Source organism: Phocoena sinus, chromosome 3 (assembly GCF_008692025.1).
Source record: "Phocoena sinus isolate mPhoSin1 chromosome 3, mPhoSin1.pri, whole genome shotgun sequence".
Taxonomy (NCBI): domain Eukaryota; kingdom Metazoa; phylum Chordata; class Mammalia; order Artiodactyla; family Phocoenidae; genus Phocoena; species Phocoena sinus.
In genome coordinates, this window is record NC_045765.1 from 61,970,524 (window position 1) to 61,983,084 (window position 12,561).

General features: G+C 43.3%; 1 protein-coding gene across 1 annotated transcript; it reads right to left on the reverse strand.

Moving 5' to 3' along the window:
• Positions 1 to 3,186: 3,186 nt before the first annotated feature.
• IL4 (interleukin 4) lies at positions 3,187 to 12,249 on the reverse strand. Its single transcript, XM_032627214.1, has 4 exons — positions 12,050 to 12,249; positions 11,727 to 11,774; positions 6,323 to 6,448; positions 3,187 to 3,376 (listed from the first exon to the last, which is right to left on the reverse strand). Exons 1-4 carry the CDS (start codon positions 12,182 to 12,184, stop codon positions 3,284 to 3,286), a joined length of 402 nt encoding a protein of 133 aa, XP_032483105.1. The 5' UTR covers positions 12,185 to 12,249; the 3' UTR covers positions 3,187 to 3,283.
• Between the last annotated feature and the right edge of the window lie 312 nt (positions 12,250 to 12,561).

Sequence of the window (12,561 nt, forward strand, 5' to 3'; positions counted from 1 at the left end):
ACCAGGCACAGCATTCCTCCCTAGCAGCTGACACGGTGTTAGAGACCGAACGCTGAACTAGGAAGAAGTTGACATGAAGGATGGATTAGAAGAGAAACACTAGAGAGCTGAGGAGAGGACGTCTGAGTGCTCGGGGCAAAGACAGCTAACTAGGAGGTTTTAGTACTCCACCTGGGAATGAGCTCCAATTGAACTGATGACTTGAAACAGGAAATCGGCTCCGAGACTAGAGAAAGTGCTTGCCTTGCCCTCATTGGAAAGTGGTAGGAACTGCGAGGCTCACCTTGTATGCTGGGAGGCCAGGCCATGAGAAAGCTGTACCTTGCACTCTGCCCTGAAATTCCCCGTTCTCAGATGATTTGGGAGAAGCCGATCAAGATGATGTGCAGAGGAGGGTGGGAAACCTGGACAGGGCACTGGCTAATAGCAACAAGAGAGCCCCTGGGGCATTTTTATCAGAGACCAGCATTTCTAACTTGCCCAAGAATGTTTCAATGAAAGACATTCAGCCACAGATTTGAGCAAAATGTTTTTTTCTTTCATTTGTTTATTCAATAAGTATTTATTACCTACAAATACCAGTTAGAGATAGAATATATTCATAGGTAAAAGGTGGAAGTAGCTGATAGCAGGGAGGGAGGGGATCAGCCTTTGCTCTCAGTGTCACACATTCCATGCACAGATAAAAGGCACGTCGTCCTATGAAGCAGGTATGGGCTGTAACTAAGTTTCCTAAGTGAATGTGCTTAAGCGACAAGCATCTCAACTTTCACTTAATCCTGAAGTTTCTTCGCTCATTCTTCTTATGTATGTCCTCCTTGATTCATGTTCTCTCACTCCCTTGGTAAACTCCAGGGCTTACTGTTGGGTATTTCTGTCCGTGGCAGACCTGCCTGGAGCCTGCATATGTCCCTTCTGTGGCCTGTTCTAAATCTTTCTTCCGATTGCCTTTCCTTTTACCATTCTGGCCTCATACACAAACTATAACCCACAAGTCATATCCTGTGGCAGACTACAGCTCACATTAGCCATTGAATGCAAATGAGTCTCAATCAAAGAAGAAAGGAAATTAAAATTTTCATTGTGGCCTTAGAAGGCTCCATGACTCTTAGTTACTTGTTGCCCTTGGCATGCTGGTATTTTATGTGGGCAGGGTGAAACTGGCTGTGGTCAGGGTGAGACTTTAAGCTTTTGATTTGTTCCCTTATTTTGAAAGGGTTAAAAAGATGTTGCATGTTTTGGTATAATTTTAGTACTAGTATTAATTTTTGTCATATGTGTGTGAGCAAGAATGAAAAGAGAATGCTCATTCACTGTTACTAGATCCATATTCTTGCAGAGAACGTGTCTTTAAAAGGCAAATTTCAATGACTTGACACTTGTTTTTCTCCTTTAATTTTTTAAAATAACAGCTTTACTGAGATATGTCACATACTATAAAATTCATCCTTTTAAGTATATAATTCAGTGGTTTTTAGTATTTTCACAGAGTTGTACAACCATTATTGACTATCTCATATCAAAACATTTTCCTTGCTCCCAAAAGAAACCCTATGTCTATTAGCAGTCACTCCCTCTTCCTTCATCCCCGCAGCCCCTAGCAACCAATATTCTACGTTTTGCCTCTATGGATTTGCCTCTTCTGGGCATTTCATATAAATAGAGTCATACCGTATGTGACCTTTGTGTCTGGCTTCCTTGATTTAGCATAGTGTTCCCAAGGTTCATCCATACTGTAGCATGTGTCAGTACTTTTCTTATTATTGCCAAATAATATTTCATTGTATGGCTATAGCACGTTTTGTTTATCCATTCACCAGTTGATTGACATCTGGGTTGTCTCTACTTTTTTGCTATAAGTGAATAATGCTGCTATGAACATTTGTGTAGAGGTTTTTGTGCGGACATATGTTTTCAGTTCTCTTGGTGTAGATACCTAGGATTAGAATTACTGAATCATATAGTAACTATGTTTAATCTTTTGAGGAACTACCCCACTGTTTTCCAAAGTGGCTACCATTTTCCAATCATACCAGCAATGTATGACAGTTCTAGTTTTTCCACATCTTCACCAACGTTTGTTATTGTCTGTCTTTTTAATTTTAGTACTTTAACTTTTAAAAACATTTTATCACTTATGCACATGGTCACACTCACAGACTTTAAATAGAAAGCCAAAAATCTCCTGCCCTGCTTTCACTGTTTCTTATTCCAAGTCCCATTCCCAACAGTCCACCCTCCCTATTTTGTTTTTAGTTTTTCTGGTGGTTACCATTATAATTCCAAAGATTTCTTGATTTACTTACTATTGGTTTTACTTTATTGTTTTTTTCACTTTTTATTATAAAAACTTTCAAACACGTGTAAAAGCAGAGTAGTGTAATCAACCGTCATGTACCCATCCCCAACTACAACATTCATCAGTTCATGACCACCTTGCCAACTATTTTTTTAATCAACTTTAGGTATTTTGTATTGATTTCCTCATTGAAAAGTGAGAGTTTACCTTATTTATACTGCCCCTTCCAAATTTTTTATAGTAAGTTATTTTTAGATCTTCTGTTACGTTTCCAAGTTTGAATAAATACTTAAGTCTCTTGTTCCATCAACCTTAGACAGTGTTGGTGCCCCACCTCTCTATCTTTCCTTTTGCTTTCACCTCTCAGTCATTTTGAACTATTCCTTTTCTGTTGTCAGTTTGATAGCATTTAGTCTGTTCTGTAACCATAATTAAGTCTTCCATGCTTTGTCTATTGGTTGGTTCGAAGCTTGAGAATCAAAAGAATTTACATTATTAGGACATTAAATATTGTTCACTGCAGTGCCAGGTAGTGTGCTAGAATTATTTCCCCACCGTGGACTCAATATAGCAACCCTTGTGCCAATGGGAAAAGAATGTTCTAAGCATCCAGTTGACACTTTTTAAATTCAGAATTACTTGATAGTCAGTGGGACTTATAGACCCACTCTGCAAGCTCTTTTAATTATCATTTACATCTTGTGTGGCCTTGTATTCTTTAATCATTTCATGCATTATGTCCCCAATGAGAGAGGGAACTCCTTGAGAGGGAAGTGGTCTCTCCTTTTTAATTCCCACACCAGTTTTAGTCTCTCAGTAAATTAAATTGGTTTCCCCAAAAGTTGGCAAGTAAATATAGTCTATGCCATTAAAATGACATCATGCTGTCAGATTCTGCATATACTTTATTTTATGATGAGTTATAAATAGATAAATATTTTTAAAATAAGTCTATTAAAAACTCATAAATTAAAATATTCAGCTTCAACACTTTGAGTATTTCTCCTTCATAATCGTCTTTAGCGTTTCCAAGAAGTCTTTCAACGTACTCTTCTTGGCTTCATTCACAGAACAGGTCTACAAAAGAAAAATTTCATTAGTTTTCATTGCTAAGTATTTGAGTCTTGCTCATGCCTGTCTACCTGGGTCAAGCCTATGCTGCCACTTGCCACCTGAGCAATGATCAAACCAGGGCCTCCAGTCTGGCTTGACTCTGCCACTAGGCCAACAGGGTTTGCCTGTTTTTGGTGCATGCTACTTAAACTCCTAGAAATGGCCACTGTACCATCACTAACTGTCTGCCTTCAGGGTGTGGCCATCCCTGGAGAGGTGTGTCACAGCTAGGTTCTGCTCAGGGACATAACATGAAGGTGGAGGCTCAGACCTGCCTGCTGCCATCTTGAGCCCGTGCCATCTGGACTGCTGAGAGAGAGATTCAGTCCCCCCGCCCATTAACCAGAAACATCATAGTTTGGCAGCCCTTCAGGTGGAAAGGATTCCTGGTACCTACCACCAGGCCACTGCTTCAGTTTGAATCTCAGCTCTACCAAATTATTAATTGCATTGCTTAGGACAAACTACTTCGTTTATAAAAGCTTCAGTTTCCTCCTTTGTAAAAGGGGAACAATAGCGCCTACTTCCTAAGATAATTAAGAGGCTCAAAAGAGACAATGAGGGCTTCCCTGGTGGTGCAGTGGTTGAGAGTCCGCCTGCCGATGCAGGGGACACGGGTTCGTGCCCCGGTCCAGGAAGATCCCACGTGCCGCGGAGCGGCCGGGCCCGTGAGCCATGGCCGCTTAGCCTGCGCGTCCGGAGCCTGTGCTCCGCAACAGGAGAGGCCACAGCAGTGAGAGGCCCGCGTACCGCAAAAAAAAAAAAAAAAAAAAAAGACAATAAGTGTAGTGTCATCTCCCTGTTTTATTACCTTGTAAATGAGGCAGCAGGGAGGGGATGAATGTCTCTAATTCCTCTACTTGGCATTAGATAACATCCACTCTTGGCTCTGCCTCTTTCCTACCATCAGTTCTCCCCTCTTACTGGGTCATTCCCACTGGTATACTGACATGCTCCATATAGACCTCACCTTAAAAGAACTTCCTTCATGCCATACCTGCCCTTCAGCTATTGTTCTATTTCTCTGCGACGTTATAGAAAAGCACCTCGAAGGAGTTTTTATACTCAGTGCCCCTTTCTTTTCACTCCTCCCCAGCCCCATTCTCTATGGAATCCACTCTAGTCAGGCTTTCATTCCCGAATCTCCATTTATATCAGCATCACCGGTAACCTCCCTCATGACAAATCCAGTGGCCATTCTCAGTGTTCATCGTTCTTGACCTGTTAGTACATTTGACACAGTTGATCACTCCCTTCTTCTTAAAAGAGTTTCTTCACTTGCATTCTGGGGTGTCACACATTCTTTGACTTCTCCTACTTCACTGGCTACTTCTCAGTCTCTTTTGCTGGACCCACCTCTTCCTGACCTCTATATGTTAGAGTGCCTCTGGGCTCAGTCCTTGGATTTTGTTCTTTCTTTATGTGCCTTTTTTTATTGGCCCTGCTTTTTTTTTTTTTTTTTTTTTGGCTGCGTTGGGGCTATGTTGGTTCTTCATTGCTACACGTGGGCTTTCTCTAGTTGCGGTGAGCAGGGGCTACTCTTCCTCGCGGTGCGCGGGCTTCTCGTTGCCATGTCTTCTCTCATTGCGGAGCACGGGCTCTAGACGTGTAGGTTTTAGTAGTTGTGGCTCGCGGGCTCTAGGCGTGTGGGTTTTAGTAGTTGTGGCTCACGGGCTCTAGAGTGCAGGCTCAGTAGTTGTGGCACACAGGCTTAGTTGCTCCGTGGCATGTGGGATCTTCCCAGACCAGAGGGCTCAAACCCATGTCCCTTGCATTGGCAGGCAGATTCCCAACCACTGCGCCACCAGAGAAGTCCAGGCCTGTGGCTTTAAACAACATCTTTCTAAGAACTCTTCACTTAATATCACAAGTTCTGACATCTCCCTTAAGCTTCAGACTTTTTCAACAGTCTTATCAACATCTTCACTTGACTATTAAGTAGGTACCTCAGACTTACTATGTATAAAATTCAACTCCTGACCTTAAGCTCAGCCTCCAGCCCTGATCACCCCCAGTCTTCCATATCTGATAACAACACCAACCATTCCCCAAGGGGCCCAGGCTAGGAATCAGGAGGCCACGTTTTACTCTTTCCCTCACCCCCACAATAGATGTGTCAGCAAGTCCTTCTGGCTCTATTTTTGGTTAATATCCCAAATCTAACAATGTCTGCCGCTTCCACCCTGTCACACCCGCCATCATCTGCAGGCTGGAATACTGTGGTAGCCTCTCAACAGGCCATCTTGCTTCTATGCTTACCCCTACTCAGTCTATTTACTGCACAGTAGCCAGAATGATCATTTTAAAAATTACATAAATCAGATCGTGGTCTCTGCCTTGCTTAAAACCCTGTGGGAGTTTCCCACCATGCTTGGGGCAGAATCCATAGGCCCTGTGTGATCTCCTATTAGAATCCTCCTCCCTCACTCTGATCCCGGCCCTCCTATTAATCTTTGAACACATGAAGCTCATTTCTACCTTAGGGCCTTTGCACAGCTGTTCCCTCTGCCTGGAATGTTCCTTCCAAATCTGTAACATGGCCGGCTCTGTCACTTAATTCAAATATCTGCTCAGATGATGTCACCAACTACTAAGTCAGCCCTCTCCCTCATGGCCTCTGTATGTTCTTTATTCCTGTATTTTTCTTCATGGCACTTATCACTACTGGAATCATATTATATGTTTGTTTGCTTTTCTCACTCACCCATTACAACATTCTGTAAGAGCAAGAACTGTATCCCCAGTGCCTAGAACAGTACCTGTAAGCAACACTCACAGAGCCTCAACAAATATTTGTCGAATGAATGAATGGGTTGATTAACCAAGGGTACTACTATTCATAAGGAGAAATATCTTAGAAGTAAGGCTGCCATCCATTGGAAGGCAAGCTGTTGGCATAATGCAGCTTACCATGTTTGCCATGCTGCTGAGGTTCCTGTGAAGTCCACTCAGGGGTTTGTTGAAGCACTTGTGGTATCTGTAGATATGCCGAAGCACAGTCCCGGCCCTGCAGAAAGTTTCCTTCTCAGTTGTGTTCTAGAAAGAGAAATTCCACAGATAGCCACTGCTAGCTTGATTTTGAACATTGGAGAGAGATGTTTCCTTCTGATTTCTTCTTTCCAGAAGGACAAGTGGAGAAGGTGAATTTGCTCAACGGTGGATCAGGTATTCAAGTATTCCTGCCATGTGAATAGAGGCTGCTCGTCACAGTAAACAACCTCTTCCAGTTACTTGCAAATGCAGCAGCCTTTTCCTGAAACCTCCCAATTCTTTTCCCTTGGAGGGTTTTGCTGAAGGGGTACCTGAATCAAGTCACTCAACTAAGTAAATGGGAGAGTGGGGATTTGCATGCGGGGCCATCTGTCTACAACCCATGTCTGTTTCTTTATCCCATGCAAGCTCTTCTTTCTGTGGATGCAGTTGTATGTACATCAGCTTGTAATCAGAGTCTGCTCTGTCTTATTCCTGTAATTTATAGTTTTTGAATTCAGGTTCCCTGGAAATCCCACATGTTTGTTGAGTAAATGAATGCCCACCCTTTGACCTGGACAGTGCCACTTTGGCCAGCACTCTCCATTTAACTCTCCCCATGGGAAGTAGCAGTGTGAGGAGATAAGACATGTCCCCACACAGCTAGAGGTGAGTGCCAGGATCAGAGCTAGGTGTCCCAGGAGTGTGGCCTGGGGAGATGAGGGGAAGCTTCTGAGAAAGGGTGCTGGGCCTTGGACAGAGTTTCTGTTAGGGGCTTCTAGCCTTGAATGTGCAGGGTCAGAACCTCCTTGGAATGCTGGCAGCCCTGGTGAGTCTGGCCACATGGCTCTTCCTGGGGACCTTTGAGCCTCAGAAGAGGGCTTGTACAAGTGCGGAACCAGCTCTTTTTGAGAACCTGGGAGAGGGAATGTGTCTCGGCCTGGTCAGGCCTGGTGTGTCCTCTCTCTCTCCACTGAAGAACAAAGGCCCGGAGCCTGGAGGGTGTCTTAGCTTGAGCCCAATCCAGCTCAGATAAACCTGTCTCCAGCCTCTGCCAGGACCTGCTCTTGTTCCTTGCCACTCAAAATGTGGCCCATGAAGCAGCAGCGTGGGCGTCACCTGGGAACTTGTTAGAAATGCAGAATCTCAGACCTCCCTCTGGACCCACTGAGTCACAATGTGCATTAACAGGATCTCCAGGGGATTTATGTGAAAAGCACTGTCCAAGCAGCTTTTTAGGTTCTTCCGTATTTTTTCTGATTACCAAACTTTTTACTATAAAAGTAATATACAGGGGGCTTCCCTGGTGGCGCAGTGGTTGACAGTCCGCTTGCCGATGCAGGGAGACACGGGTTCGAGCCTGTTCAAGCCTGTGCTCCGCAACGGGAGAGGCCACAACAGTGAGAGGCCCGTGTACCGCAAAAAAAAAAAAAAAAAAAAGTAATATACATTCAACAAAAGTGAATTCACTCATTATCCCATTAGCCAGAGAGAACTACTGTTAAGATTTTGCTAACTATCTCTCCAGATTTTTTTAATACTTTTTTTTTTGCAATAGGGACCAACTATTGATACTCTTTTATAACCTTTTTACACTTAACATATAGCACTAGCAATTTCTTAAATCATTCAGTAATATTTAAGAACATGTGATTGAGAGCTGTGTAGGAACCTAGGGCATATTTGTGCCATAGTTGATCAATCCCCTATCACTGCAGTTTTTTGCTTCTGTAAATAAAGTGGCAGCAAGTCATCTGTATAAATCTTTGTGTTCATCTCTTATTTCTTTAGGCTAACTTCTAGGAGTGCAGTTCATATTTTAGGGTTTTTCCAGGAAGATCTTGACCCAGACTGAAGCGCCAGAATCCTAGACTACGAAAGCTTCCCCTTTCTGCTGTGGAGCTTGATGGCCCATGGGCAGGGCCTTTGGAAGGACATGTATGTACTTAATGAAGTACATGTCCTTCCAAAGGGCATATACTCTGGCTGGAAATTTAAGAGCAGCACCAGTATCTCTGGGCTCTGGGAGTCAAGAAACCTCCCATAAATCACCATACCTCTGGGGGCTTTGTGGGTGAGCAGAGGTAGCGAGGCCAAGGAGAAGGCAGACACTAGCTGAGTATGCAGATGGAGGCAGACGCCTATGTTGCTGGAGAGAGAACAATGAGGTTCAAGAATGCCAAAAAGAGAAGAGATCCTTTGCTTATTTTTCCATCAAAATCTGATGAGCCTTTTCTAAAACGTTGGCTAGGAGCTTAGAAATTATACTGTCTCAGTTTTGAGTATGTAGCCATTTAAGGTAGGAAAGCACCCTCTAAAGATATTTTTCAGGGACTTCCCTGGTGGTCCAGTGGTTAAGACTTCGCCTTCCTGTGCAGGGGGTGCGGGTTCGATCCGTGGTTGGGGAGCTAAGATCCCACATGCCTTGCAGCCAAAGAACCAAAACATAAAACAGAAGCCATATTGTAACAAATTCAATAAAGACTTTAAAAATGGTCCACATGAAAAAATCTTTAAAAATAACTAAATAAAGATATTTTTCAAAAGACTTTCTAAAGGTGATTAGGATAAGTATAGAAAAGAGTTTGAATCAAATGGAAAACTTTTAAAAGAAGGAATTCTAAAGGTCTTTAACTAGTTTTAGTTAAAGACCTTAATGTTTTAGTTCCACTGGCATTGCGGCAACAGGATGACACTCTGACCGCCCACTTTTTCGACTGCTTGTCCAGCTTTCGCTGCCTGAGTGTGTCTTGCTTAGGGCACACTTTGAGGAGCCATGCGGACCCTGTAGTTCAGAACTGCTCAGGAAGGAGGCTCAAAAGGGAGGCCTGGTCTCCTGCCAGAAAGAAGCGCACCCCTCATAGGAATACAGAAGTGGTGGCACACCATTTGGGAGACTTCGGTGCAGGGATTCTGCTAGAGTTCTGATGGGTCTTGACTAGCTTCATTTAAGGACATACAGATCCATCCTATACGTATTGTATTCATTATCTCCACTTATTCCCAAATTTAGTCAGCGAATGTGATGTATGAAAAAAATCCTCTACTTTCACTTTTAAAAAAAGATTTGAGGGTTGGCATAGAGCTCTCTGAAAAATTATGGACTTTTGCTCCCTTTGGTAGTAGGAAATAGCTCCAACTAATGGTCCACCCAAGAAGTCCTTCCTAGGCCAGCCAGCTTGCTTGCTTTCCACCTTTCTCTTCCTCAGACCACCTAACTTCAGAGACACTCGGGAGGCATTGCATGTGGAACCCAGGATTTAGATCAGCACATTCTTCCAGCATTTGCCAAGAGCAGGATGCCACCCAATTTGGGCAAAATGGAACTCTTGATCCCCAAAAGCACTAAAATGAATGTGCTGGATTTTGGAAAGATGATGTTCTTGAGAACACAAAGAAGTAACTTTTCCTCCCACATAGCATCTTTGTGGGTTTTGAAAATAACAACCTTTCTTTGTTCTGAAGTATCTTAATAGATAAGTAAGCAGTGCTGAGTCTTTGAGGAAAAGAGAAGAATGGAAAAATGAGCTTGTTAATCCAGGAGGAATAGAAGCAGTTCGGGAAAAGGCATGAGATAGGTAAGAGTGAAGGAAGGCAGCGGGGACTGGCCTGTACCTTGGCGGGGGTGAGGACTGGCTGGGTCTTCTAGAGCAGCCCAGAGTGGGGTCGCACTGGGCTCGCAGCCATGGAGGGTTTGATCATTTCCTAACGCTGGCCTCTTTCTTAGAATGGTTGCTTCTCTACAACCAGTTTTTACCTTTAATCAAGAGTTATATCATACAGTAACATTTTCCACTAACTCAAGAGTTGGATTCCAGCCAACTTTCAAAATTGCTTTCAAATCTTCACATGTAGAAACTGAGGCACAAAGAGGTGTGGAGACTTACCAAAGGCCACATAGTTAGTTAATGGCAGAACTGGGGCTAAAGCCACAGACTGTCTCGCTTCCAAACCCTCGGCACTTCTGCTGGGGCCCTGCCCTTGGCTTTGTCAGCACCCTCCCAGCAGTGCAGCCAACCTCTGGAGAGCCCAGAGCACAGCTCAGTGGACTCTTGGCTATTTTATTTCTATATATATACAATATTAATATATGAGATATATAAAGTATTAATACATTATATATATACATAATATATAAATTTATATATATATATATAAAATCTCCAAGTTCTTCCAACCTGCTGATGGACAGATACAGTCTGATATGGGATGAGATTCTGAAGGATAAAATTATATAATATGTATTATATAATATTATGTATTATACGTTTATATTATATACTATTATATAATTACATTACAGTATTATATATCATTGTATATCAGACTCCTGGAATAATCTTTAATGAAGTGAGATAGTCCAGATAAAGGCCCGAAGACCAGCTTTGCTCACGAGCAGGACAGGCCTGCCCTGTGGCCTGGGTGCTGGGATGTGGCCCTACCCAACCCATAGGGCTTCACTCCTGGCCAAGTCTAGTACGTGTGGAAAGCAGGTGGTTAGGAGACCACTGGTAAATTGAAGCTTTGGGTTTTTCATTCTCAGTCGTGTGTTTCCATGAAAACAGGAACTGATGTGCAGAAAGCTATTGATATGGCTGTAGTCATGTGTTTGTCAGAGAAAAATGCACTATCAGCTGTCAAATCTATCTCCTCCCACTGCAGATCGGGGGTGTGGGGGTGAGATGCAGCAGGAGGAGGAAAGGTGAGATGCTCTGGTAGGAGCAGCCGGAGGCAGGGATATGTCGGCCCCTGTCCAGCAGGATGGTTCTGGACAGGCCAGAGGGGAGTTGGCAGGACAGAGCAAGATGAGGGTCTCTGGACAGCCATGCCCGGAGCCGGTGGGCTGTTAGATGACCAGGCTGCGGAAGAGGAGGGGCTCTGGCGATACCTTTTCTGTTGCCATAGGAAGTCTCTTAGACAAAATGAAAGCTCTCTCAACGTGTAATCTCAATATCTGTTTTTGTGAGAGTATTTGGCTTTTCAGAAATATATAGGCCAGAAAAATTCTCTCCTTCAACAGCATTTATTGAGTGCCTCCTATATTCCAGGTACTCGACCTGGGTTGGGTAAAATCCTAACGAGCTTTTCCTGGACTGGGATCTGAATTATGACTACAAAACCCAAGCTTTCTATTAAACATCTTCTAAATCAAGTGAAACCAGAAACACCAAAATGTATTTGAGAGTAAAGGTCAGAATTCTCAGTCTTTGAAAACGTTTCACCCATTATAGTTAATTTGGGCCTGTTCCCTTTATGTTAAAAAAAATTTCTCGTTCGAACACTTGTGGATGGCTCTCCTCACCAAGTCACCCATCTGCCAAAGCAGACCCGGGACAGCTCTTACCTTTGTGGTGGCAAAGACGTCTTCTACAGGCAGCTCCATGCACAAGTTCTTGGCCCAGGCAGGAACGAGAGAGCAAGAGACAGAGTTACCTCCAACTGCACAGGGTAAGCCTTGCTGAGCAGCTCTGACTCCCTCAAACTGAGAAAACTTCCTGTGGTCCCTCAGGTGAAAAAAGTGCCAGGAGAAAAGTCTCTACACTGCTCCCCATCCTATCACCAACCACCAACTACCAACTCTCTAGAAGCTGTTATGTTCTTTTCACAGTCTAAGAAATATGCACAGCATCACCAGAACATCTGGAGAGATGGTACCAGATAGCTTACCTTTCTTGCTGTGAGGATGTTCAGCGTTTTGATGATCTCTTGTAAGGTAATATCACACTTGTGTCCATGGATGAAGTTGCTGGTACATGCCAGTAAGCAGACTAGCATTGGGATCAGTTGGGAGGTGAGACCCATTAATAGATCTCTGTTTGCACTGACAATGTGAGACAATCAGTTTACCGGGAGAAGCTAACAATGCAGTTCTGACAAAGATATCTCTATATATAGATTTAAAATTGCTGAAACTGAGGGAAAATAAGTTTACATTGGAAATTTTCATTACACCAGGTTGTCAGTCATGTGGGACCAATCAGCGCCTCTCTTCCAGGAGAAAAAATGCCCCACAAAAACAGGTAAAATGTTCCTGTGAAATCAGACCAGTAGGAAAATGAAACCTTTTTTTAAAAATTGACTACAAAGTATCAGCATAGGAAATTACACCATAATTTGCTCTTTAGGTTAGTCTTATCAGCTTGGGGTTGCTGCTGGCTTTTTGCTCTGCATAGAAGGAG